The following is a 25,895-nucleotide window of genomic DNA, read 5'->3' as shown; positions in this document are numbered from 1 at the left end:
GCAGAGTTTGCTGGAAAGCATGATCTTTTTCACAGGTTTTTTGTATGCTCGTGCAGTTTAGGGGATTTAGTGATCCAAATGAAGGTGGAACATGTCCTTAACCTCTCCCCAAGCCCAGGAAATGTGTATGAAAACATATACACCCCCATGTATCTTTTTATAATAGCTGATATAGTGAGAGGAGACTTTACTGCTCGACTTCTCTTCCCTGAGAAGTTTAAGACTTTTTCAGAAACAAATGAGTAGTTACTAGTGACAGGTGGGCTGGAATACTTTCTTTTGACTCCATTGGCATCTAAAATCTTTGTAGGGGATAGCTCTGGAAACATCCCTCTTTTCCCTTACTCCTAAGTACATGCCCAAGACCCAAAAGCTTTCATAGAAAATAGAGATTTCCTGCTTTCTAAGTTATCCTAGGAGTGTGCATTATGATGTCAAACATGAAAAGAAAACCACAGTAAAGAATTTGTTGCTAGCAAAATGTCTGTATTAAAATACAATGAAAACTTCCCTGTTGGGAACAGTAATTGATAGACTCTCTTTTGTATTGGTAATAACAGCACTGCAAGTTCCATTTTTCCAAAAAGACCACATATTTTTAAGGAATAAATTCCACTACTGTCATTCTGAACCTCAGCCTAAAAATCAAAGAGGTCAAAGACAATAGTACTGTGCATGTTAGCAATATCCCAGCATCATTACACTGGCTTACTGCAGCGTGTCCCATCAGGTGTGGGTTATATCTGAACACTGGTTGGTGATGGCAAGCTCACAGGGCTTCCTATTGTGTTTGAGAAGGCAATGATTGCATTGGAGCCCTTGGAGTTCTTGTTCATACCCAGGATGTCCACACTGGTTTGCTCTGTCTCGGTTTTCCTGAAGATATTTTTCATGGTTGACTGAAAATTATTGGTGACAAAGCAGTAGACAATGGGGTCCATGCAGCTGTTGAGGCTACTCAGAGTCACTGTCACATGGTAGACAAGGAGGCTGACACCATGGGGCATGTCTGGGTTGATGGAGATTGCTACCTGTCGCACGTGAAAAGGAGTGAAGCAGATCATGAAGATGATGAGGACGGTGATAAGGAGTTGCACAGCCCTCATTCTCCTCTCCCGGCTCTGGTGCATGAGGCTGGGCTTGGACAGAGCACACATAATCCTGGTGGTGAAGAAGATAATTATGATGAGGGGGAAGAAGTACTCGCAGACCATCAGGACCAGAATCTTGGAGAGACAACATGCAGCAAACTGTATTGCCATGGTCAGGATGGAGAAAGTCACCACAGTGGCAAAGATCCAAATGAAGACACAGATCCCCTTGGCACAGGTGGGGTTCCTCCATTTACGTGAGGCCTCCACCTGTACGATTGCCAGATAGCGGTCAACACAGATGCATGTCAAGAAGAGGATGCTGCAGTACATGTTGACAAAGTAGCCAAAGATATGAACCAAGGAACAATTCAGACAGTCCCCTGCACTATAGAACATGATGATCCGGACAGGCAAGGAAAAGCCCACCAAGAGATCAGTAACAATCAAGTTAATGGTGTAAATAACAGAGGTGGTTTTTGTCTTGGTACGGAAGCAGAAGACGTACAGTGCCAAGCTGTTCAGCACAACACCCACTAGGAAAATGATGGCATTGACTACCAGCAGGGCAATCCACAGGCTGTAAAAATCTGTGTACAGTTCTTTGTCGGGGTGGATGAACTTGGAGAACAAGTAGGTGCTGGCGTTGGGTTGCTGGGTGGAGTTGATAGAGTCAAGGGCTGGGAGTTGTGTGGAGGAGGTCGGCATGGTCACTGACTTTCCAGCTATCTGGAAGAAAAGAAACAGAATTATATCAATGGGTATGTCAGTGTTCCTTATGGCTCAAAATATTGTCACCTAAAAACATTTTAACCAACATATTTTTACATCAGTAGTTATATATATTGCTGTACTCTCAAGAGTGTCTCATCTGTCAGTATGGGATTACCAATGATTGCTAGAAAAATACCTGGGTTTGTAATTACTCTCTTCCAGTGGTTACAGATGCATGTTTTGGAGAAGACACACAATCTCCGCTTCAAATTTCTCTTCCTCTGCTCTGTGCAAAAGTGGTTTTAAGGCCTGAGCAAGAACAGAGAAGTGAACTATGCCAAGGGGACCAAAGGAGAAGGCAAAGTCGGGCGACTTACACATGGTCATGTTTGAGCCAGCCACATGGCAAATGGCCCAGAGAAATAGATAGGGTTTCTGAGTCTAGGCAGGGTGCATTGATGCTCATGGAGGGCACAGGCCATTTTTTCCTGTGACAAGGAGGGTTGGGACAATATGAAGCACCTACCAAGTCTTGTTTCCTGAATATGGTGCTTATTTTTTAAGCCCTTCCTCCACTGGAGCAGCTTCCTCCTGACTGGAGGCTCTTCCTGCCCTGCCATGGGAGCAGGATAGTGCTGGCAGCCAGATGATGTTTGCCCAACCTATTGGCACAACCATAGCCTTAGCATCTGCTTCCTAAAATATCACATCCCTTCCCTTGACCAGGTGATCCCATTAGAGAATTACATGTAGCAGCATTTTCAGGAACTGTAAGATTTCCCTAAAATCAAAGGATGGCTGAATTTTCCAGGAAAGCACAAGCAGATTGTGTGTGGCATCTTCTAGAGATCTGCACTCACAGCAACAGCAGCCGGGAGATTTCAAACCAAGGGTGTCAGCCGCTACTCCTGCCAGGGTTTGACAGTTTAATTTGCAAATCATTCCTGACTTACACACTATTTTAAACTGATTTGTATATTAAAAAGATAAAAAAAAGCCCAATATATACAGAGTCTTGGCTGGTTTCAATAAAAATAAATGGTTGAAAAATGTCTGGAATATCTCAAAGCGGCTGAGCAGGACTTTGAGGTTAAAAAAATCAGCTTGAATCAGCAGAGAATGATGCTGAAAGACTTGAGTTATGAGGATTTGAAATCCGTGCTACCAAAGAGCCAAGTGAGGAAGGGCTAGGAGACAAGGAGCTGCAAACACATCTTCCGGTGCTCACAGGAACCACAGTGTACCTGGGTTGTGTGTCTCAATGAGGGAGGCTTGAATAGCTAAGGGGGTCTGCATATCTACTCCCCCAAGCACACCCCATCTTCTGGCAGCTGGATTTTCCCCTGCACTAATCCTTTTTCCTGCTTATGAGGATTGGAAGGATGGACTGAAGTGAGATGCTCCAAGCTGTTGGTGGCCATGTAGGTGGCAGAAGAGGAAGCTACCTAGGTCAGAAGCCTTCCAGTGAAAAGTGGATCCTCAGGAATGTTCCTGCTGGCCAAAAGCAAATGTTTTGCAGGGACAGTCCTAACTGGGTCCAGAGAGCATCACAGCACTTCTAAGCCTGCCTAGTAAGTGCCAAAACCTTTTCCTACCCAGCCACTAAAAGCTTGCTTGTTGGGCTAATGACCTACAAATCCCTGCTAGCCGTAACTCTCAAGCTACCTGCACACCTCCTGACAAAAACAGAAAGCTTCCAGCTCCTGGGGATAAAGAGCTGGAGAACTGAGATTTAGGAGAAAAGATTCCCAAGTTTCTGTGCATTTGCTGGGCATAGCACTCCTGATGTGTCTCACTAGTGCTGAGCAGAGGGGAAGGATCACCTCCTTCAGCCTGCTGACAATGCTCCTCCTAAGGCAACGCAGGAGGCTGTTGACCTTCTTTCTCACAAGGGTGCATTGCTGGCTCATGTGCAACTTGACTGAGAATTTAGAAGACTTGGTGTGAAGCTCCCTCTGGAAATTCTTGAGAATTTCCATGACATTGTCATCATGATGGAGCTTAGGTCTGTTGACCCACAGTCTGGTGATTGCTCTAGTTTCTTCTTGCCTCTCATCTAGTCTATGGAAGTGGTGTGAAAGAAAAAAAGGGGTTTCAATATCCTTGAACTTGGAAGGATATTTATAATCAAATGGCATTTTTTTCTGTTTAGGTAGCCAAGTAGTTGGGTTGTCCATTGGAATGGCTGGCACTCAACCATAAAGCCCTCCTGAAATCAAACCCATTATCAGATGATGCTGCAGGACTGAAATCCTGAAGCCTGGGGTCAGACCACCTGTAATGTCCCACAGAACTGCCGGGCAAAGAGGAACAATCCTAACTTCTGTCCACTTTTGCACTTAGGCCATCTCCAGCAGCAACCGGATGTTGGAACATCTTCTGTTATAGGAATGACCAGAGTACCTCACCCTGCACTGAACTCTGGTGGCAGCCAAAGTAGCAACATGTTCACATTATTTTGTCTGGGTCTGATTGAGCCTGCAGACTCCTGGGGGAGGGTCTTGTCTCTTTACATTTTGTGCCAAGCATGCTGTCAGTGAATAACAGGAAAAACTGGACCCAAGACTGGCTGAAGGGAGTGAAGTTGCAAAGTCTGGCACCTGAGAAAGTTGCATGGGGAGGATGCAGAATGCTGGCCCATTTTCTAATGATTCTCACCATCTGATCTGCTCTGTTTGTTTCACTTTAATTACTAAAACAAACTGAAATGAGCAGATGCCTGGATCTGCTCCCAGATTTCTCTTTGCAGATGCTGTCAAGAGGAACACTGTGGAAAGTGAAATCAGTAACTCAAAATCCATTCAAGTGTTCCTCATCCTCACAATGCTACTGAGGTATGTAGGGCAATTTAGAAACTAACAGAAAAGGAACCCCTATGAGTACTGTCCATACACAGAAATTGAAATCATCAGCATATATGGTGTGATGGCTTATATAGTCATCTCTTCCACTGAACCCCATGGGCAGTGAAATAAATTCCAGATATAGTAAACAGCTAAAAAACAAGCAGCATTTTGTCTGCCAGATTGAACATACATCAGAGGAGCTAAATTAGAGCTTCTGACTCTTCCCACTCCATCGCTGCCCTGTCTGAACTCAAAATCCAAGCATCTACATGAAATAAATTTAAGTACTTCTGAAGATTTCCTCACTGACAGGCTGTGGAAAAGCTGCCTCTTGGGCTGCAGTGGGAAAAGTCTTCCTCTAATCAAATTGTTACTGATGGATTTTGGGGTGAGTGGCCTTTTCCTGTCTTTGTGGGACAGCCCTCATCTCATGGATCAAAAGCAGAAGGGACAGGGAGCTGGACTGGCAAAGAAATAGCATTCCTCTGAGTGCTTTTAATGGTAAGGAGTTGGACCAAACCCCTGGTTAACAGCTACTAAGTATTTTTCCATTGTGGGTCTCCAAGCACTTGACAAAGGTACGTTGCCCCATTTTGCAGCAGGCTGAACAAGGCACAGAAAGGCAGCATGACCTCGCATCTGAGGAAAAGCAAATATTTCCAAAGATTTCCAATTCTACCCTCCCCCAGTCAAAAAATAACACCAACCAGGTCTCTCTGCCATCAGAAATACTCATGTAGGTGTTAAAGTGAGTCAGTTCAGCTACTCATCACCATGGAGTGGTAGCATATAGCAGTTAGTGGGGGTCATGGTTAAATACATGAGAAGCTTTGCAGCCTCTGCAGACCTTTATTTTGCTATGTTTTGCACTATTTATTGCTTGCAGCTATGGCATGATCTCATGCAGGGCTACAGGAACCACCATCACCTTTGCTTAGCCCCTGTGCTAACCCCTTTACTAAAATCTTCAGAGTTTGGAGCTTAGCCTTCCTCATGCCTAATTAATCTCTCAGCCCCCTAGATTTCCATGCAATCCCTCTTTCCTGGAGCTGGCAGTCTGCAAAGCCCAAGATGGGTAAACATGCATCCTTCTGAGCACTGCCTGACTGCGCCAGTTTGCCTATGCTGTTATATTATACCTCTCAGGCTGGATTTCTGTCTGTCTGGCTGTGAGACTGTGGGTAGCATTTCCTTAAAAGTACAGCAGGCACCTGGGTAGAAATGGGATAAGGGGAAGCACAGAGACTGGAGGTTGACCTGATTTCCTTTGTTCTGATAAATGTCCCTGCTCAGTACTGGGAGAGGGGGACTTGCTCTGAAATACCTTCTTATTGTTGTGTGACACAACTGATTCCATCATTCTTGGGCCAAATAGGAAACAGATGGTCACCGTGCTGAAACCAGGTCCTGCAGCCTCTTCCCTCTCTCGCTTGCTGCTTGCCATCACACTTGTTCTTTTAGCATGGGTAGCTCAGTGCTACGTCTGCTCCACGAGGATATCCTTGACCATCCTGTGTTTCTTTCCACCCAACTTTTAGGTCCGTGTCAGCCTTAAGCCTCACCCTCCACTTGCTGAAGTCAATGGGGTTTGCTTCCTTGACCTGGGGGAATTTTGGATCTGGCTCAACAATTCAAGTAAAAGGATACAAAAGAAAAGGTGGGTCAGGCAAGTGAGCTTTGTTCTAACCACTCTCCAAAAGGGTTATTTATTGGTGTGTGCAGATAGGATCTCTGCCTGCAAGCCCAGTGACAGAGAACAAGAAAGCCCTGCACTAGGATCAGAAAGATGAAAAGGACATTAACAAGTGAAGAGTGAGTGTTATTGAATATAAACAATTTCAGCTTTTCTCATCTCCATGTCCTGAATCAGAACATCTGATATGGCAACCTGGCTCCTCTATCATCCCCCCATCTCCCTTACCCTGTCCTGCCTGCTAGTATTACTCTGCTGCCTGGGATGGCAGTGGCATGTGTTTAGTTTTGCAGCCTTTCTGTGTTTAAAGTTTCCTGGGTGATTTATCATTGTATTTATAAATGAAGGGTTAAACTCACTCTCTTTCAGTTTAAATTGTATGATTCTCCTTCTGGCAAGCTCTCACTCAACTCTGGCTCAAACTGGCCAAATATGGTGTTTTTGTGCATGTCGAGGTCCTTGCCCTATACATGGTAGAGCTCGTTCTGTATGCCTCATGTTCAGCCTGAGGAGGTTGGGTTTGCTGACAGTGGGAAATGAGGGAGAAAGGGAGAGAAAGGGAATGAATCCAGCTGCTGAAAGGGAAAAGATGGTGCCCATCCAACCCTCAGGCTGTGAGAAAGAACTAATGTTCTTTCCATTAGGAGAAAGGAGGAGAAAGGAGAAAGATCCCACCCTGAAGCAGAAATGAGGCTATTCCCAGGGTGGGGAAGATACCATAACTGCGGGCATCAGATCTCTGCTCTCACTTGATTCCTAGGCATTGATGTCTCCTAGAAGCCTCCAGGTCTGAGGACGGCTGGACAGAGTGTGTGAAACACTCAACTGCTGGGGAGTTACTGTTGGAAATGGTCAAACCCAGTCCAGAGCTGGATTATTCTTTCCCCTCCAATGCTGTGGAAATAAAAGGTGTTTTGGAGACAAAACCCACATAGTTCTGTGAGTGTCAGATTAAATGACACCTGCTTTCTTACAGTTTCATGCCTTGCTGTGGCTCGCAGGGCTGGATAAATGCTTTGCCCTGGTTGAGATGCTTATTATAACTTTTTCCCATGTGGACACTTGGCTGCCTTAATGAACACTCACGTTCCAGCTCTTCCCTTGGCTCCGACACTTGTTTGACTTTCTCCTCTCTTTGCTGCCTAATTTCCTGAAAATTGAGGTGATCTTTCCCTTCTGCCAAATTTTGGTTGAATTTAGTCAACAAAATGAAAAACTTTAGGAGGATGGAGAAAATCAGAGCTGACAAACACATAAATAGACACTGAGCACAATCCTGGTTTTCTCTAATATAAAGCTGCAAGGAGTTTGCTAGCACTGTCCACCATACATCCTTTAATTTAGGTCTTATTCCCTGCAAATTCACAATTGCTTTGGCATTGAAACACTGCAAACAGGGCTGGATAGCTTCTTTGCAAAGAGACAGCATTGCCTGAAGTGAAATAATTTCACATTTACACTAAACCATATCTTCCTTATGAAGAACCAGCCTGAGGATAGATGATAGCTGGTTACCTGGTGTACGCATTGTTCAGACACGGCATGTTTGCCTGGGTGCTATAAAGAGCGCGATGGCCAGCAACTCCTACCTTGTACAATGGTTTGAATGGTCATGGGCTGAATTGTAGCCTTTGTGCGGAAGGGGAAAGGTGTGAACTCACTTTGCACAACAGCAAGAGGGATTCACAGCTCCCTACCGACTTTGTGGATGTCCAGTCCCAGGCATGGCCAGGGGCTGTCTCCTTCAAGCCATTTAAGCAATCACAGCCTAAGGATGTGTGGAAGCTAATGAAATATTGGTTGTTGGGCTTGTGTTGCTGATGGGCTGTTGAGTCATTTGTCTCCTGCCTGATGTGCCCAGCTAGCCTACATGGTCTTTCCTCTCCAAGACCCTGCTGGGGACTGGCGATGGGTACTGCTGTGAGTTGTGATCTGAGCTCCACCCACCACGCTGTGTTCAATGCTATGTGTGCACATGGGTGGAGCCCATGCTCCCCAGCAAGCCTAAGGCCAAAATCAGAGGCTATGTGTGTGAGAGACCTAGCCACCTGGTTCAGTGTGGAACAAGCAATAGCCTGTGGGTGTCCAAGCAATGATCAATCCAACAGGTCATCCTGGGCTGTGAGGGATCACTGCCAGTTAGAAGAGGGAGAGCACAACTGTCTGAACTACGTTCCTCTTCTTCATGGAGCAAAGTGACACAGATGAGAGGGAGGCCACTAGGCTTGGCCCAGGTGGCCACTCTTTGCATCTAGGCTTGAATCTGCTGCTTAAAACCAGGTGACAGATCACCAGTCCTGAACACCCTGGAGACAACCTATTTAAAACCTGGAAAGATCTGCATGGTCCTGCCCCAGCCCTGTCCTGAATGTGCATGGATAATATGGAATGAAGCTCCCAAAGATACAGAGAGCCAGAAATAAATGCAATGACAGATTTCTTATGACCTTATACCTCCTCTATGCCCGTTTGCACCAGTAATGCCTCAGCCTTTGGAAGAAGGGGTCCAAATGTATATCTACAAGCAAAGAAGTCGGATTGTAGATACATTGCCTCTCCAGACCTGCAAAAGTGCACCCAGCAGTGGTGGGCACCCATGGGTCCTTCGGCACATCTTGGATGAGGCTTGCTACTACTGGTCACCTTAGAAGTGCTAACAAAAGCTTTAAACCTCCACTTGCTTGTTTATACCACACTGTATTGAAAAGTTCCTCCTGAAACATTTAGACTTCCACAATGCCTTCTTGATACTGTTGTATTTTTCATGTCCCTCTTTTCTGCATTACCAGATCTTGGCCTTGGAGGGAGAGAAATATTGTCTTGGTGAATGTTCTGTAAATCACATTGTTAGCATTTAGAAGGCCAAGTGCCATCTGTCATGAGGGAGCATGGAGTGACATCTCTGCAGTAGATGCTGTCTTTCTAGCTCTGATACTGTAAGAGAAATCAGGGCATGACTTCCTGCATGTATCCCTCTCTGTCCTTTGTAGACCAGTAAAATGTGAGGGGAAAGCACATATTTTGGGGGAAATTTATTTCCAAGAGGGTTTACATTTTTTTAAAAAAAGCTAAATCTGGAAAGAAACAAGTGGATTTGGAGTTTTATAGATCCAGCCAGGAGAGATGGATTTGTGCCTGTCTCCTTGGGAGGTTGTAACAGTACAAGAGAAATGTGTTTGATGTTATTGGGATTACACTAATCCATCTAGCATTTCAAGGGTGCCTGGGACAAAGTGCTAGAAATGCCAATTTGGAACAAAAGCTGTTGTGGCTGTGTACAAGGAGAACCCTGCAGTGAAAATTACCATATAGGCACATACAGGAGCTTAAAAGGCAAGTGCAAAAACATTGCGGGAGATTAAACTGAGCAAATTCTGGCCTGTCCATTGCTGCTTGCTTTTGAAAAGGAAATGTTTTAATTACAAATTTAGCAATCTTTAAGCACTTTTCCCTCTTTCTGCCTTCAGCTGCCTGCTTGCTCTGTCCCTTGGCAAGAAGCCTGAGAAGGACAGTGGGGGAAGAGCAGCAAAAGGGTGCTTCAAGGGTGCCAGAGCAGTGGAACAGGCTGCGCAGGGAGGCTGTGGAGTCCCTTCCCTGGAGACATTCATAACCCACCTGGACGCGTTCCTGTGCCCCTGCTCTGGGTGTGCCTGCTCACGCAGGGGGTTGGACAAGATGATCTCCAGCAGTCCCTTCCAACCCCTACCATTCTGTGATTCTGTGATTCTGTGAACAGGGCTTTGTGGTTTATATATATACCTGGTATATACCTGGATACCTGGGGTCCTGCATGGCCCAGGGATGCAGGACAGGAGAGACAATGCTCACAACCCAGGGAGCACAGGGAACGGAGCTGACACAAATGCAGGTAGGGACCAAGGGGCAATGCACTGGGGAGAGGCGTCAGGTGTGCCATAAGCAGCAGACCAGCCCACCATGGATACAGATCTGCAGCCCAGCAGGCTTGTGCTGCTTTCTGGGGTGTGGGGAGAAACTAAGGCACAGAGCTATGCCTGGGCTTGGCCTGGGGAATGCAGAAAGATGGGAGACCTGATCAGGGAGCATTTTCTGAGGCATCCTACTGGATAACCAGATCTTAACCCTTTGGGAGACTGGTATCTCTGGTTACCTTTGCTAGGCACATATGACACACTGCTGTGCAGACAGGCCCTACAGTGCCTTCAGGGTTTTGCAAATTTTGGATTAACCAGGATAACCTGCAAAAAACTTTGAGCTGTTGACGAATGTGTTGCTATGAAAGGAGGGAGCATTTCTGAAGGGACCTGGTTAAAGACCTTGGAAAGGTTCTGTTTCTCCTTAGACTGACGCAGCAAGAGGATTCAGAGAAAGAAAACAGCATCTTTCCTAAAGCTGAGCTCACAAGAAGTAAAACATCCACAGTTGCAGCCGACCCTGTGCCAGGCAGTGCACCATCTCCTCTCCTGGCTTCCAAAGCCTCCCTGAATGCACTTCCCCCCAAATTTAATTATGCTTGGGAATATACAGATACAAACAAGGCATCATCCCATTCCTCACAAGAGTTGGCATAATACTTCTCAATGGGAGAAAGCCAGTACCTTCACACACCAGCCCCCATGTCCTTGGGAAGCAATCAGTTAATACAGCCCTGCTCCAGAACCCGAAAGCAGAGAAGCGCACGGCAGAGAAAGCCCCTCACAGCCCCTCGCAGTCACCGGTGCAGCCTGGCTCTCCCGGTTGGGCACCTCCTGATGAACTTCCACACCTGCCGCAGGGGCAGAGCCAGGGGCTTCCCAAGCTGCTTTTCCATGTGTTCGGTGCAGGACCCTCTCCACTGCCATCCCTGCCAGGGCTCCCTGCTGCAATGGCCATGCTTTCCACTCCAGGCTTGGTGTCCAGTTTCCAGCAATTCCCTCCTGCCCCCCACACTGTCACCTCTCCAATCCCATGCCCCCACCCCCCCACTTCTCTCTAAGCAATATCCCAAAGCATTCACTGCAGCGGTGCCTGGAGTATATTCCTCCACAATGGACTGACTTACCTCTGGCCCGATCTCCTTTCTATGTTAGAGGACCTGCCGGTAAGAAAATTTCCTCGTGGACCTGAATGCTATCACCCCAGGAAAGAGACATCTGTTCTTACAAGCAGAACAACTGGAGTGACTACAGAATATGAAGAAATGCCTAATCTCTCTCTCGCTCTCTCTCTCTCTCTCTCCCCCTCTCTTCTAAATATAGCCTTGCAACTAATGGGAAAAAATACACACTACCAAAAAAAAAAAATTTCCACTTGTCTTTAGCGTTCAGAATTTCTCCCCAAACATCTGGCTCCTTGCCTTAAATCTCTGAAATTTATGAAGTGCTGGAAATGCTAAAGAGGGCTCCAGCTTTCCTCATGGTGCTAATGCCTGAACATCTCTAGTAAACTAAAACTGATGTTGCTGTCCCGCTCTTGTCCCCTCCCCAGGTCGATTTTCCTGTGTCTCTGTGGGAACAAACTCTCCTTGCTGAGAACTCACCAGCTCAAGGCCACCACAATGCCACCGAGCCACCACCGTGTGACACAAGAGGAAAATACCTCTCTTTTCATCTTCCTGATATGAACCGGGATTAGAGAGAAGCATGCCTGGCAGTCACAGGAAGGTGCTGGACCGAATGCCTCAAAGCCTGTGACATGCTTTGAACCAACCCAGCTGTCCGGACCCTGCACGCTTTGGAGACACTCTGGCTGCAGTCATTTATGAGAGGGGTTTGTAAGATCTGTCCAAGGACTGGGCTGAAGTGACTGAGTGTAGGTGAGTTGAGGGTGGAAATAGAGTCTGAGGTTCCACCAAGGAGCCCCCCCAACATGTTCCTCCATCCTCACACAGCCACTCCCTACGGGTAGTAGGGTTGTTGTGGGTATCAGGTCCCTCTCAGAGTGGGGATTTAAGTATCCCTTCACCTTTGGCTGCATGAGAAGATATTGAGATAGGGCAAAGCATAATGAACTATCCAATTGATGAGATGGGTATAAAGCACATGGCCAGATCAGCTTCCAAGATGTCTCTGCTGACCAGTGCTGTAAGCACTCAAATCTCCTAAATCCCCCAAAGTCCCACCTCATGAAGGGATACTTCCTGCTCAAAACTGGGTACAAAAAATTGCCATATTTTGTGGGGCTTGCACAGGAGGGCTTACAGTAGCTTTATGTCCCTTCTGGGAAAAAACGCAGAAAAAAAATGAAGTGAGAAGTTGCATCAAATGTAATTGTTTAGAAGGACAGGGAGGATGGATGCTGGATTTTATTGTCAGCTCCGGACTGCTCTTTTCCCTCACCCTTTAGATAAAGACAACACTGGTGCCAATGCAATAAACATGCAGATATGGCCCGTCACAACACAACAGGATCAGCTGAGAGGCATTGAATTCCAGGTCAAGAGGCCAAATCCATAAATAGAGGAGAGGTAAACTCCACACATGCATGTCTCACTGGAGCACAAACAGTAGCTATGGTTATTAGAGAAGGTTGACCTCATTTTCTAGAATTAGTTTTTCAGCTTTGGATCTTTCCCAGGAAGACTGAGCTGATCTTTTTTGTCTGGTTATTTTATTGATTTTCTATTTTGAGTTTCCTCACATTGAGGGGCAGATTCTTCCCCCAATTTCAGGAACATCCTCCTTGACTTTATGTGTCCCCTGATCCAGGCATCCAGCCTTTCACAACTGACCTCCAGCTCAGGCACGTGCCTGGGCTCTCATCTGCTTTTCACTTCCTATGACTTGGAAAGCAAGTGCGATTGGAAGGCCTCCATGAGTCCTGTCTGGGTAATAATCTTGCCTTCAATTCCTTCCATCTTGAAAGCTGAACAGGGGGCAGAACAAAAGAGAAGACACCACCTATAGTCCAACGTTGGGCAGGGTGGATGAACTTGGACCCTATCATTCTTATTGCCTATGGTGGCAAATGCTTAAGTTTCCGCAGACTGTCAACAAAACTTTTGTACTCAGGAAATAGCTCTCTGGAGTTACAAATGCAGGACTGAAAGGAAGAGGAGAATTTTCTCCAGGGTGAGATATTGATACCTATTCTCTGCTCTGGGACTGCCCAGCCCTTCCTATGTGAGGACTGGCTTGGTTTTGTGTTTCCGCAAGATGCACGTGAGCTTTGTTCCCATCCCTGTGCACAGATAATGAGTGCCCTGCACTCCCCCGCTATCCCAGCCTCTCCCTCCTTGCTGGATTTAAAGCTAGACTTGGAGTGGCAACAGCTGCAAAGTTTCAAGTTGTGCCTGAGACATTGCAGAGCATGCCATATTGGGAAGCAGATGCTGCTGTTAAGGTGGAGAAGGCACATCCGGGCTCAGGGCCACGCTTTGTCCCAGACGCGGTTCCCACACTCGACTTCAGGAGGAGTTGCAACCATAGCTGATTAATGAAGAGCTTCTATCATCTCTTGATTTTCAGTCATTTATCACCCTCCCAGAGGGAGGGGGGAAGGAAGAAAAAGAAGCGAAGCTTTAGTAAGTGGAAAATTTTCAAGCTTGTTCGCTGAATATGCAACAGTATTAAATATTGCAGTGAACGTCTTCAGATTGTAGGTGGAAGAAGGTATTGACTCAGCCAAATTAGCACGTAGGAGAAGGAATAATAGTTACGGCAGGGAAAGTTGCTACTGGCCCATAATATTTCCTAGCAATCCCTTAACTGTGCCATGTAAAATAGGGGTGGGAAAGGGCTCCATTTATAAGTCTTCTGTGGCACAGAGTAGCAAAGCAGGAGGCCAGATAGCTCTGAAGGAGGTTGTCAGAAGTCTGCCATGCACCACCCTGGGGAGATGTCTTCTCAGTTTTTGTCAGAAGGGTATACTGTCCTAAACCTGTTCAGAAATCATAGAACCATAGAATAGTTTGGGTTGGAAAGGACCTTTAAAGATCATCTAATCCAACCTTCCTGCAATGAGAATGGACATCTTCACCTAGACCAGGTTGCTCAGATCCCCGTCCAACCTGACCTTGAATGTTTCCAGGAATGGGGCAGCTACCACCTCTCTGGGCAACCTGGTCATCACCCTCATCATAAAAAACTTCTTCCTTAGACCTAGTCTGAATCTATCAGTTTAAAACCGTTACCCCTCGTCCTATGGCAACAGGACCTACTAAATAGTCTGTCCCACCTTTCTTGTAAGCCCCCTTTAAGTACTGAAAGGTTGCAATAATGTGTCCCCGGACCCTTCTTTTCTCTAGGCTGAACAACCCCAACTCTTTCTTTCAGCCTTTCTTCATAGGAGAGGTGCTCCAGCCCTCTGATCATTTCTGTGGCCCTAAAAAGGGATGTTGACTGTCTGTTCGTCCCCTGCTGCAGGGGAAGAGATTGAGATTGGGCACAGCGTAACAAACTATTGCACTGCTGAGGTGGACTTAAGGCACATGGCTGGATCATCTTTGAAGATGTCTCTGTTGACCAGCTCTGTAAGGACTCAAATGTGAATCTGGTGTCTGAATGTGCCTGCTTTTTTTTTTTTTTAGGGAAGTTGAATTTAGGCTCTGTTACTCAGAACAGATTCTCAAAAATGCATTCTCTTCTTCAGTGGCAGAGGAGAGCTGCTACTCAGAAGGTATTGGACCGAAACCCAAAGGAATCAGAGCTCAGAAAGTTGAAGAGTGTTCACCCATGGTCATGACAGCACGGTGGACACCAAAGGATAGGATCTTCACTGAGCTGTCTGGGAAACCTTTTTTATCAGCTACTTCAGAGAAAGTGAACTCACATGCCCATAGGCCACCTCCACTGAACATTCCTCCACTTTCCCTCCAACAAACATTGGAGGTTGCAGGTTGCACAGCTGGTGTAGATACAGGCTTGATGGAGAAACAACAGTAGATGGACTCTGCTCCCTGCCAGGTGAGTAAACCCTTTGCCATGGCAGATAAAGTTAATAGCATGAAGGAGAGTCCACATCCATTTTACCCTCCCCAACTACTCTTCCTTCTAGTAAATCTGCCCTAGAAGATCCCCAGGCCCTAATAAATGCTGGAAAACATTAATGTATGTCCCTATGATACGCACTGCCCGTGAGGCCTAAATATTTGGTTCTCTACAGTGTCCAGGGCTATCGTGGGACGCTGTGAATCAGATTCAGAACTGACCCAGGGAACTGGGTATGTTGTCACAGGTGGTCCAAGGTGGAGAAGTTGCTGCAGTGGACCACCTTCTAGGAGTCACCTTTTACAGAGGACAACTGCCAGGAAAGCACCACATGGCATTTGGTTTAGGGGGAAATCTTTGGACACTGAAAGTCTCCCCAGATGTGTAGGAATTTCCCTCGCAAAGGGGCTTGTGCTTCAATCCCATCACATTTCCTTATCATTAATGGATGGGACAAACATTGCCATTCCCTGGAAGGAAAGCCTTGGGCAGCAGTATGGGAACATTGTCAAAGGATGAGGAACAAAACACTGGCTTCTGTCCCAGCCCTGCTGCAGACTGTAATGGAGCCGAGCAGGGATCTGGCAGGTGCTGCCTGATGAATGAAATCACCTGCCCTAATATTTACAGCCCCCTGCCAACAGTGAGAAGGGAAAGAAGCTGATATTTAGTGGGAACAACTTGTAGCTATTCTGATTTGGTGGAGCTGAAAAGGACCAGGGAAAACCCCTAACTCTTTGTCCTGCATCCAGCTTGAGTCCTGCTCGTGCTGTGGGTGGCAATGTCCTTGCCAGTGAGGCACAAGGGTGGGAGGCCTTGTGTCCACAAGGCATGGGAAGGAGCTCAAGGGCTGGATTTGACCCTCCATTAACTCAAGTGGAGTCAAAATTGGTCTCTGCAGGGATACTGGAATTCAGGTGGGTGCAGCAAGCCTGTGGCAGAGAGAGAGGCTTGGGTGGCCACAACATGGTCTACAGGGAAGATGGAGTTCACAGGGGATCAGGGCTGGGGGTTGTTCCTTGTCCCTCACTCAGCCCTGCTGGGGGGGGATTCAGCTGCTGGCCTATTGAGAGGTCATTCTCTGCTGTTCTCATGGTTATCCAGGTATGCCATGCTGGGACGTCTGGGAGAACGGAGACTCCTTTGGGATCTGAACCCTGCAGCATTCATGATGGCTACGCCTAGGGTGGTAGCTGGAGGGGCTGTAGGGAAAGATCAGAGCCCTCTGCACTGAACCCTAGACAGAATCTTCATCCCTCTCCTGCAATGCTGGGGCAGAAACACCAAAGAGGCAAAGAAACATGAGCTGCTCCTTCCTGGAGAAGGAGGGCTTGGCCCACTGACCCTGCTCACGTTCAACAACCCCAGGGCTGATTGCCTGACTCTCAGTATGGGCAACAGAAGCTGTGGTGAGCCATAAAAGATGGTCCAGCTGCCTCTGTGATGGCATGTTAGCAGGGACCAGAGGCAGCTGCACCTACCTGACATAAGCTCAGCAGAGAGCTGTCGGCATCCCCTGCCAACTGCTCGAGATCACAGGTGCTTCCCAGCGCTTGGTGGGCTGTCACTCACTGTCCTCAGAGGACTGCAGAAGCTACCATTAGCATGTGGCCCTGCCTCTGAAAAGGCTCCACATCTGCATGTTTATACAAGGAGGGAGATCAGACAGTTGCCGTATGGGGGCCTATGCTGATGGGATCCAGCTGTGATCTGTCCATTTGATGAGGAACAGGAAAAGACAAGTGGTTCCCAAATGGTGGTCATGGCTCCTGTTGGGTGAGTCAGGCACGGGGGAAAAAGTGTGCAAGGGCCAGTTTCCTGCCTGCCTGCTGCATATTTGGGATTTGACTTTTCTGACCATTGCCTCCCCCTCCATTTCTCTCCTCAGGCCATGGCATTTTTGCTGACGGACCTGCTGAGCTGGAAGAAAAATGAAGATGTCTGCAGGACACAAAGAGCAAGCTGCTCCTCTGGGCGACCCTGAGGTCTCTTCTGGGTGACTGGTTTGGAGTGCATTGGTCCTGCCTGTCTCTGGTTCTTGCATGATGAGAGGTGTGAAGTTGGATGTGCCCTGTCCCTGCGGGGGTGCATCAGGATCCCTCTCTCCATCCCAGTCTGCCCGTTTTACCACAGCTCTCACAACAGTGAGGTTTCTGACAAGGTTCCTCAGTCAAGGCACAAACAAAATGTGACACAGATACCCTTTGGCCACCCAACAAGGCATGTTGTGTCTCAGCTGCCCCTTGTGATGCAACCCATGTTGGGATCCCTTGCAGGGTCCTGCTCTGACCTTTCTGGGCCCCCAACCCCGCTCTGGCCAGCAGCCACCTCTTGTTCTTTTCTTGATATTTTTTCAAAGTTTCAGGAGCTAATTGCCAAGAACAAAACGTCCAATGTCACAACCTCACCGCAGAGCTCTCCCCATTCCCAGCAAAGTATTTCCTGCTGGATTTTTTTGTCACTGGGCACATAGGGACACTGGTGCTTAGAGGGGAAAGCTACGCAAGCAGCCAGGGCTTTGGCATCGCTTGGGCACACGTGCCCCGGGTAGGTCAGAGCGAGGCAGAGCATAGAATCATAGAATCATTAAGGTTGGAAAAGACCTCTAGGATCATCAATGCCAACCATCAACCCAACACTACCATGTCTCCTAAACCATGCCCTGAAGTGCTCTTGCCCAGTTCTGGCTCGAGGGCTGCAAAGCAGGAACTGGCAGGACTCTTGGCATGGCTGCACTGGGATGTGGCTTGGGGGTGGTCGAGAGAGCTCCCAGGCAGCTCTCAGTCCTCTGCTCTTGCATTTGGGGAGGTGGGAAGCACAATGTGGCAGGGCTGAGCCAGAAAACCTTGAATGCAAGGTGTGCTGAGCCCTACGAGGCTGCAGGGGACAGAAGGTACATTCACAAACACATGGCAAGGAAGTGGTGGGGACCTTAGGGGACCAGTCTGGTACCTCCACCTGCTCTGACTTAGCAGTGAACACAAACCTGGCAAGGGGCAGTGTGGTGCTCCCAGGGCCGTCTGGTCAATGGCCGGGGTCCTTTGCTGTATGAGCAATCTAGCCCGGGAGGAAGAACACCTGCAGCTCAAAAAATCTGGTCTTTGGACCCACGCTCCTCAAATGGCTTTAGCAAAAGACATCCTCTCCCTGCTTTTTCTCCGCAAACACGCTACCCCTTCTCTCCCGTCCCCTTTGTTCGCCTAGTTTGTCGAGATTTCAAATGGCTCAGGGCAGGACTGTCTTTTGTTAGACATGCACAGAGCTTGGCGATGCTCTGATCTGGAACAGGGCAGCATAAATCTGATGGATTATCGTAGGAAATGCCACAATGATGAAAAATCCTATAGGAACAGGAAGAAAAGAAAGGGCCCCATTTGGGGAGAAAAAACCTTTCACAACCATGCTGCTGCTGCTGCTGCTGCTGCTGCCTGGTTACAAGTGATTCCTAAAATTGCTGCCTCTGGAAGAGGCTGGCACATTTGCTGAGAATTTTTGCCTGTTATTTTGGAGGGGGTGTTTTCCTTTGTGTTTTCAGCTGTTTGGAATTACAGCTCCTGTCCCTGCAGGCGGTTCCTGCTCCCATGGCAAGTTCTGTGTGAGGGGCCTCATCTGGGACAAAAAAACCACTTTCTGGGGATGTGCCTCAGTTTCCCTATTGTTGAAATGACCCCTCTAAGCACAAGATGCAGAAATGCCCTGGGAATTTTTCAGGAAGGGAAGGAAGGATTCACATGTGTGATTTAAAGGGGTTTCTACTGGAAATTGCAATGCCAGAATAATCAGCTTTCTCTTGAAGACAAATGGGTGGGCAGCAGAATCCAGCAGGCACTGTTTGTGATGGTGGTGCTTGATTTTTCTATAGGATTGTGGACCCCTTTGTCTTTCACATGGGGCAGAGGGAACCTGCTGTGGACCCGAGTCAGGTGGAAACACAACAGTTCAGAAACCCTGGGGAATATTTTCTCTGCCTGCTGTGAGGTTATGGACGGGAACAGATTGTCTCCATTGGTTATCAAGGAGGCCTTGAACACATTGAGGTATAGGCAATGGATGGCATGATGGAGGGAAGACCAAGGCCCTATTCCAGTTTGTGTTTATGGCCTCAAAGCAAATTTATCATCAGGAGCAAAAGCTCAAATTGCCACTGCTGAATCATTCCTCTCCGTGGCTTCATCTTATTACCAATAGCTTCAGTCTGTGTTATGTCAGGAGGTGCTGCAAGGTGCCATTTGACATGCCCTTTGTGTTGTCTGGAGGGATTTTTTCCTACAAAAGCACTATTAGATGTAATAAATAGTGTTAAATGGGCTAATAAAAGGGGCATGTGTGTCTGCCTTGGAAAAGGCCCAAACCAAAGCAGTGGGAATGAGCTGAGGTCCAGCAAACATGACCCACCGGAGAGACCAGCAGAACTGGGCTTGTTTAGTCTAGAGAGGAGACGACTGAAGACAGACCTGATAACAGGTCCAGAGATATCTGCGGCAGCTTCCCTGGGAATGGTGCAAGGCGGGTTCATCTTGCAGGGCTTAGTGCATTAGTTCTGGTGTGTACTTAATGACCAGCCCACTTCCCGGTGGTCCCAGTGTAGAGACCTCCTTTGAGTCAGAGGAATCCCATTGCTCGTGTCTCCTAGGGCAAGGATGTACAATCAGCATCCGTGCTCTCTGTAATACAGAGTTAGAGCCACAGCAGCAGCTGGGGCAGCTGGAGGATCCCCCCATGGTGCTAGAGTCACAGGTTAATCCCATGTCTGTAACACAACCTAAATGGCACCTTCTTTTGGGCAAATTCTGCTGGCTTCTTTAAAGCAAAAATCCAGCCTGCTGGGATTGCTAAACTGGGCTCTGCTTCTTTGGGTGTCTTTCCATTTTCCAAGAAAAATAAACCACAGGCTCTGTATTTTTAGATATGCCATCTGATCACAGCTAGTCATATATCAGTCCCAACACTGTGAGTCAAGATGCTGAGCTCCACTGCTGAACTCCCTTGGGCAAGAACTAGTGGCTTGAGCCATCCTGAGTGTATTAATAAATCAGCGCATTTAAAATAATCATGCGATTTCTTAGGTAAGCTGCTCATGAGGAATCATACCACTGGGATTTATTACTGCTAGTGTCTTAGAGGCTCTGATTCTCTGGGTGAAATTAATACTGTTGTGAGTGGGAGATGAACAGCCCTGGTATGAGACAGACCTAATCTAGGCAGGGGCCAGGCAGCAAAACTCCCCTTCCTTTCCCTCTCCTGCCAGTGACTCTGATTCCTGGTGTCTGCCCCTGGCTATTTCAGTCCTGGGTATCCTCTGAGGCAGCTGCTGGTTGGAGTGAACTTTATGGTGGCTTCATGCAGCAGTGGGATGTGACAGCTTTGTGCTGCTGACCTGAATCTGCATGGCAGAGACAGGGGTGGGAAATGCCTATGCACTACTCCCACCATTGTGAAACCCTTTTGTGGGTGGTGGGAGAAGGGATAGCTTGGGGGCAGCATGTTTCCCTGGGCATGTTTCCCTTGTGCAATCCTGCCCTGTGCAATCCAGCTCCACAACTCAGCCCTGGACCTGTTTGGAAAGTATCTGCTCAACCTGCCTTGCACAACAGTGCACAAATGTGGGATTGTTGGTGTATTATAGATCTCTGTCCCTCACTGTCCTGCTCCAGCCCTCACAAGTTTGTGTCTCTAACACCAGTGCAGCCTGGAGGCAATTTTCTCTGTGTTTGATCAAAGCAGCAGGAAGCCTTGAGGCTGGTGTATGAAAAATTGGGCTGCCTTGTTCCTGAGAGTTTATTTGTTGAGTTACTTCATCACTCTAATGACAATCAATTTATCTGCATAATGAGTAGCTGGAGACATTGTAACACAGCTTGGCAGCCTGGAGTTTTCTCAAAGATGTATTGCTTGGCATATTCAACTAAGGGAAAAGGAGCCAGCCTGGCTGCTGGGGGACTTCAACTCTGCAAGTGCCGAGAAGGTGAGACTGAACATGACAACACAGCTTTCTCTCTACATCCTTCCAGAAGAGGACCCTCGGGCTGAGGATGACATTACACCCAGTTAATAAGCCTGCTAATGCTTTGGCCTCCTTGGTGAGATGGGTAATGACAAGTCAGGCTGGGCTGGTTATAGGGCAAGGCGTGCTCTGTGTGTGCAGTTTGCACTGCCCGTTGGCCAGCTCCTGGAGAGCAGCCAGACCAGCAAGACAGTGCTCCTACACCCCACGGGGTGGAGGGGCTGGTTGTACAGTACTGGTTTTGCGTGGTAGAGGCCTGTGCCCACCACCCTGCCATGTAAGCCATCCACCAGCAATCTCCTGTCCTCTGCACCTGAATGCTAGAAACATCTTTTTTTGCATCATGCAAGAAGTTGGTCACCCTGCTGAGCCTGTCTCGGTGTCCTCTCCTGCTGTGCCCAGGTACCCACTTTACAACATCCTTTTTGGTAGCCACTTTACAACATCCTTCTTGGTAGCCACTTTACTATGTCCTGGATTTGGCATTCCGAGAGGACCCTGGTGGGTTACAAAAGCCTGCTGTGGTCTCTGTGCGAGTCTGCGTGCTCAGAGCTCGGTGCCATTTCCTCTTGCTAATGCCTACCTGCAGCAGCGATCAATCTACTCTAATGTAGGTCTTTCCAGCCTCTTGTAGCTCTGGATAAAACAGAATTTCGTCCAACACCCACAGCATCCCCAACCCCATCCCCGAGGCCAAAGTCTACTTGTGATGGCTTCACTATGGGGCGGCTCCCCAGAGAGACCCAAATCCATCTCTCCAGGTGTCCCATAGAGAGGGCTGGTAACCTCAGTTTATGCGAGGATGGGGAGCTGTCTACTGGACCACCACACCAGGAGCCATATACCACGTTTATTAGCCTCAGGAGCATTTCCCAGAGCCCCATCTTTTTTGTGGGTATTTGTAGAGAAGGTGGCTGAAGCCATGAAGAAGATGGGACAATCGTCAGTAAACCTTTTTGCACCAATGTAGAATAAGTCATCCTTTCTGTTGTGTGATAATGGTTCTAAGTGGTGCTTTCGAGGCTGTGGTAGATGAGGTGCATATCTTTTATGGATTGTGCATAAGGGGTAATAAAAAATTCAGTTCCTCTGTGTCTATACACCAATGGCGTATTGATCCCAGTAAATACCATGCTGAGTCTGAACAGTAACATCCCTGGTTAGTGTCATCCTGATGGGTGATATAATTTCTTTGGGTGTCACAGCCAGCTCAGCCTAGTCCCATCTGGCCCATACAGCTTCATTGATTCATTTTGCTTTGGCCCTGGGCTTAATTTTGCTATTTTCCTCATTCACCCTTCACCTCAGCACAAACATTTCTGTCTCTGGACTTTGTCATTCTTAGCTGGACTGTGCTGTACCTCTCTAGGACTTACTGGATGGCAAGTGTTTCTCTGCTAAGCTGTCAGTAGGATTTGCTCAGCTACCCTTAACCAGTTGTTTTGAGCAGGAGAAAATCTACAGCTAAAAGCTACAAATTAAAATGCAAATATGAAAACTGGAGGAGAGGTAAAAGAGAGAGCAAGAAGCACAATATTTACAGAAAGGCTTGCTAAGAAGCAGCAAATCCTCAGAAGGGGCTGTAGACTTTACCTTAGATGTCACAGGAGGTTTGCTAACATGCACATTTAAGTAATAATTGTCTCACATCCCCCTAAAAATAGCAACTGGGCATTTATAGAAACCTGCTATAACAGTCCATGGTGCAAAGGAAAGTCCAAACAATGTGCGCTTTGTGTGTTTGTTAGAGCATTACTCCCATGGGGGATTTCTGGCTCCCACTTTAAAAAGGGCTCAGGAATTTGGATATCTCTGTTTTTAGATGCCAGGACTCGCATCTCCTTAAAGGGTGAGGTTTCCCTGAACGTTTTGAACACCTGCCTGCTAAACATCCCTGTTTATGTGTCTCTAACCTGTTAAAATGCAGACAGCCAAAATCCCACAGCACTTCTGACAAGGTGGAGTGCAGGACTCGGTCTTCCCCTCTGAAAGGGGACATAAGGGCAGGACAGCCTGTATCCCTGGGAACCACGTCATCCCCAGGGCATGATGCATGTAAGGGGGAGCAGAGCTGTGGCGGTGTTGTACGTGCGCATGGAGGGATTTATTGCTCTGTTCAGCAGCCTCCCCCGTTCTGCTTGCTCTGCCTTCAGGAGAACGTGCTGTGAAAGATGTTTCATGTACAATTCCTTCCTTGGCCTTTGCCTCCTTCTTCAAGGGGGAAAGAAGACTTGTAGGGTGATTTTGGAGCCTTTATGCTCTGTGGGAAGGGAAGAAATGGCTCCCTGTCTGTATTTTATCTCAACACACTCGGGAGACGGGGAATGAGGCTTGAGCAGAGTTAAGCAAAATGCGCTGAAATCAATTGATTAATAAAGTAACTGCTCAATTGCATTGCTAACTTGCTACGTGTTCTTGTAAGAAAGGAGGGTGGCAGAAGAAAATTTGCTTTCCAGTTGTGGGTTGGCAGAGATTTCTGTGCACAAAGGAGATGATAGAAAAGTTTCTTAGTAAAGAGTTTCCCATCGATGGCAGGATCCTGTCCTCACTTGTGCCAGTAGATGCTAGATGTTATCATGGAGGTGGTAGGTAAGTCTGCCTCCTTTTTTCCATGGCTGCCCAGCTTTCCTCCACTCAGGGAGGGATTCACAGAGTGAGCTGAGATGCAGCATTGCATCTAATCATGGGTGACAGAAGCATTTGCCCCACTGGTTTTCAACTGGGACTGTCACGCTCACATAATAGGGAGTAAACTTGTATGCCCACTGTCTTTTATTTCTCAATGGGGGGAGTTTTAGCTTTGCTGAAGGAGATGCCATTTCAGGAAACAGGCTGGCTTTTTGCTGAAGAAGAGAAATTGGCCCTGGTGTGTGAGAAATGTTAGAAGAAAAGGCGCCTCATGTTACCAAAACACAGCTGAAACGAGTCTGAAGAGCCACATTGCCAATTCATCACACTCTACCACTGAGTATAGTTTGTGTAAACGACAGGAGATACTCTATATGATATACTGTGGCTGGACATGTCTCAGCTGGCAGCGACTTGCCGAAAGAGCTAGCAGGGCCATTCATGCCTCTCACCCACCCCAGCTCTGTGCCGGTCACTTCCCTCATCCACACAGTGCCCAAAGTAAGGGCATTTCCATACCATTTCCCTGGGGAAAGTTTTCTGCTTCCTAACCCTATATTATACAGTTCATTTTGAGCCCACTCAGACCACTTTTTCATGGCCTGAGTCTAAAAGCCTTGAATCTAGCCTTGCATCCCTATACAGGGACACTTGCAGGATGTGTACATGTATATGTACTTGGACTTGACAGAGGTTGTCAGTATATGGAGGTATACCAGAAACAGTCAATTTTTCATACAGAATTCCTCAGATAGCTCTGCCTGCAGTCTGCTTGATACGTAGAGACATGCGTGTGTCCCCACATGCACGTCACTGACTGAGATAATGGACCAGCACAAATATACTTTGGCACCCAAAGGGACCAGTTCAGTATCTAGAAACACCCACATTTCCCTCAATGAGGTGTTCTCTTCCATTGCATCAGCCCTAAACTCCCTGACCCTCCTCTACCCTTGCAGCACCCAGCACAGGGGACGCTCCTCTCCAGTGCTGTTCCCACCTGTGTGGAGCCAAACCGCATCCAAACCCATGTGCTTCGCTCTTGACCCGGCTTGCAAGGACTCCCACCCCTGCCTGCATGCCTCCAAACTCTCAGCCCAGCCAGGACCAGAGCACGCTGCCTTCCTGAGCTGCAGCTGGTGCAGCTTCCTCCCTCTCCCCGCCTCGCTGCCTGCCCGCCTCTCCCAGCTTGAAGCATGCTGCAGCCGGTACTTACGCAGCCTGAATGAGAAAGCTCAGCTGCTGGTCCCTGAGCTCGCTCCCAGATTCCTTGACCGAGCAACCGTGAGCAACCGAGCGCTCGCTCCCCAGCGCTCAGCCCGGCGCAGTGATGATACAGGAACCAGACTGCCTTGGTTTACTTTTACATTGACGTCAGTATCTTTTCTAGCCTCCACAGCTCGTTTTGGTAAAAGGATGTCTTCAGGGTGAAGGGGAGGGGTCGGAAAGGAAGAGGAGTGAGGATGAGCTGGAGATGAGTTTTTGTGATGTAGGCAGCCAGCAGTGAGAGATTTTAGGGGATAATGCTGAAAGAAAGGGAGATTATGGAGCCCACGTTGACCCTGGCTATAGATCATCACCTGGACATTGGTATGTTGGAGGCCTGACCCTCACATCTGCACAGAGAGCTGCCTTCCCACCTGCACCAATGCCCCGGGCAGGAGCACAAGCCCTGCCTTCCCCCACATTTGGTGGTTGTTTGCACCTGGGTGCTGGTTCAAGGGGAGATGGAACGTTGAGGGCCCGAGGGAAGCCTAGTGCCCCTACACAAGGCCACATGGACACAGCTGCCCAGTTGTGCTGCCTCTGTGCCCAGGCCAGGGCCAGCGTCTGTCTCTAAGGGAACAGGAGATGCTAATTTGTGTTCATTCACCATCACAAAGAAAGGCCTTAAAGACATGGGTTCCATGGGCCGTGCAGTTGTAGATGAGTGTGCACCTGAATATGCCTGTATATACAGAAGGGTCAGCCTTTTACAGGCTTACAGAGGTTGCAGAACTTAGTATTCAGGTTCAAGCACCTGAATAACTCACC

The 25,895-nt window shown here is 47.8% G+C and overlaps 1 protein-coding gene across 3 annotated transcripts; it reads right to left on the bottom strand.

Moving 5' to 3' along the window:
- Positions 1-455: 455 nt before the first annotated feature.
- Positions 456-25,218, bottom strand: GPR20 (G protein-coupled receptor 20). 3 transcript variants are annotated; one of them, XM_064445422.1, is made up of 2 exons: positions 25,078-25,218; positions 456-1,820 (listed from the first exon to the last, which is right to left on the bottom strand). In XM_064445422.1, the coding sequence occupies exon 2, from the start codon at positions 1,797-1,799 to the stop codon at positions 738-740; it is 1,062 nt and encodes a 353-aa protein (XP_064301492.1). In that variant the 5' UTR covers positions 1,800-1,820; positions 25,078-25,218; the 3' UTR covers positions 456-737. The 3 variants fall into 3 exon arrangements, with proteins under 3 accessions (XP_064301492.1, XP_064301493.1, XP_009504152.1); XM_064445423.1 differs by having other exon boundaries at positions 456-1,816; XM_009505857.2 differs by lacking the exon at positions 25,078-25,218 and adding an exon at positions 11,365-11,866.
- Between the last annotated feature and the right edge of the window lie 677 nt (positions 25,219-25,895).

The sequence above is a fragment of the Phalacrocorax carbo genome, chromosome 2 (genome assembly GCF_963921805.1).
Source record: "Phalacrocorax carbo chromosome 2, bPhaCar2.1, whole genome shotgun sequence".
Lineage (NCBI taxonomy): Eukaryota > Metazoa > Chordata > Aves > Suliformes > Phalacrocoracidae > Phalacrocorax > Phalacrocorax carbo.
The sequence above is the reverse complement of the archived record's forward strand: the minus strand, read 5'-3'. Positions and strand labels throughout refer to the sequence as shown.

Coding starts and splice junctions, on each gene's coding strand:
- GPR20 (XM_064445422.1), bottom strand. CDS start 1,799: ATGCCGACCTCCTCCACACAACTCCCAGCCCTTGACTCTATCAACTCC.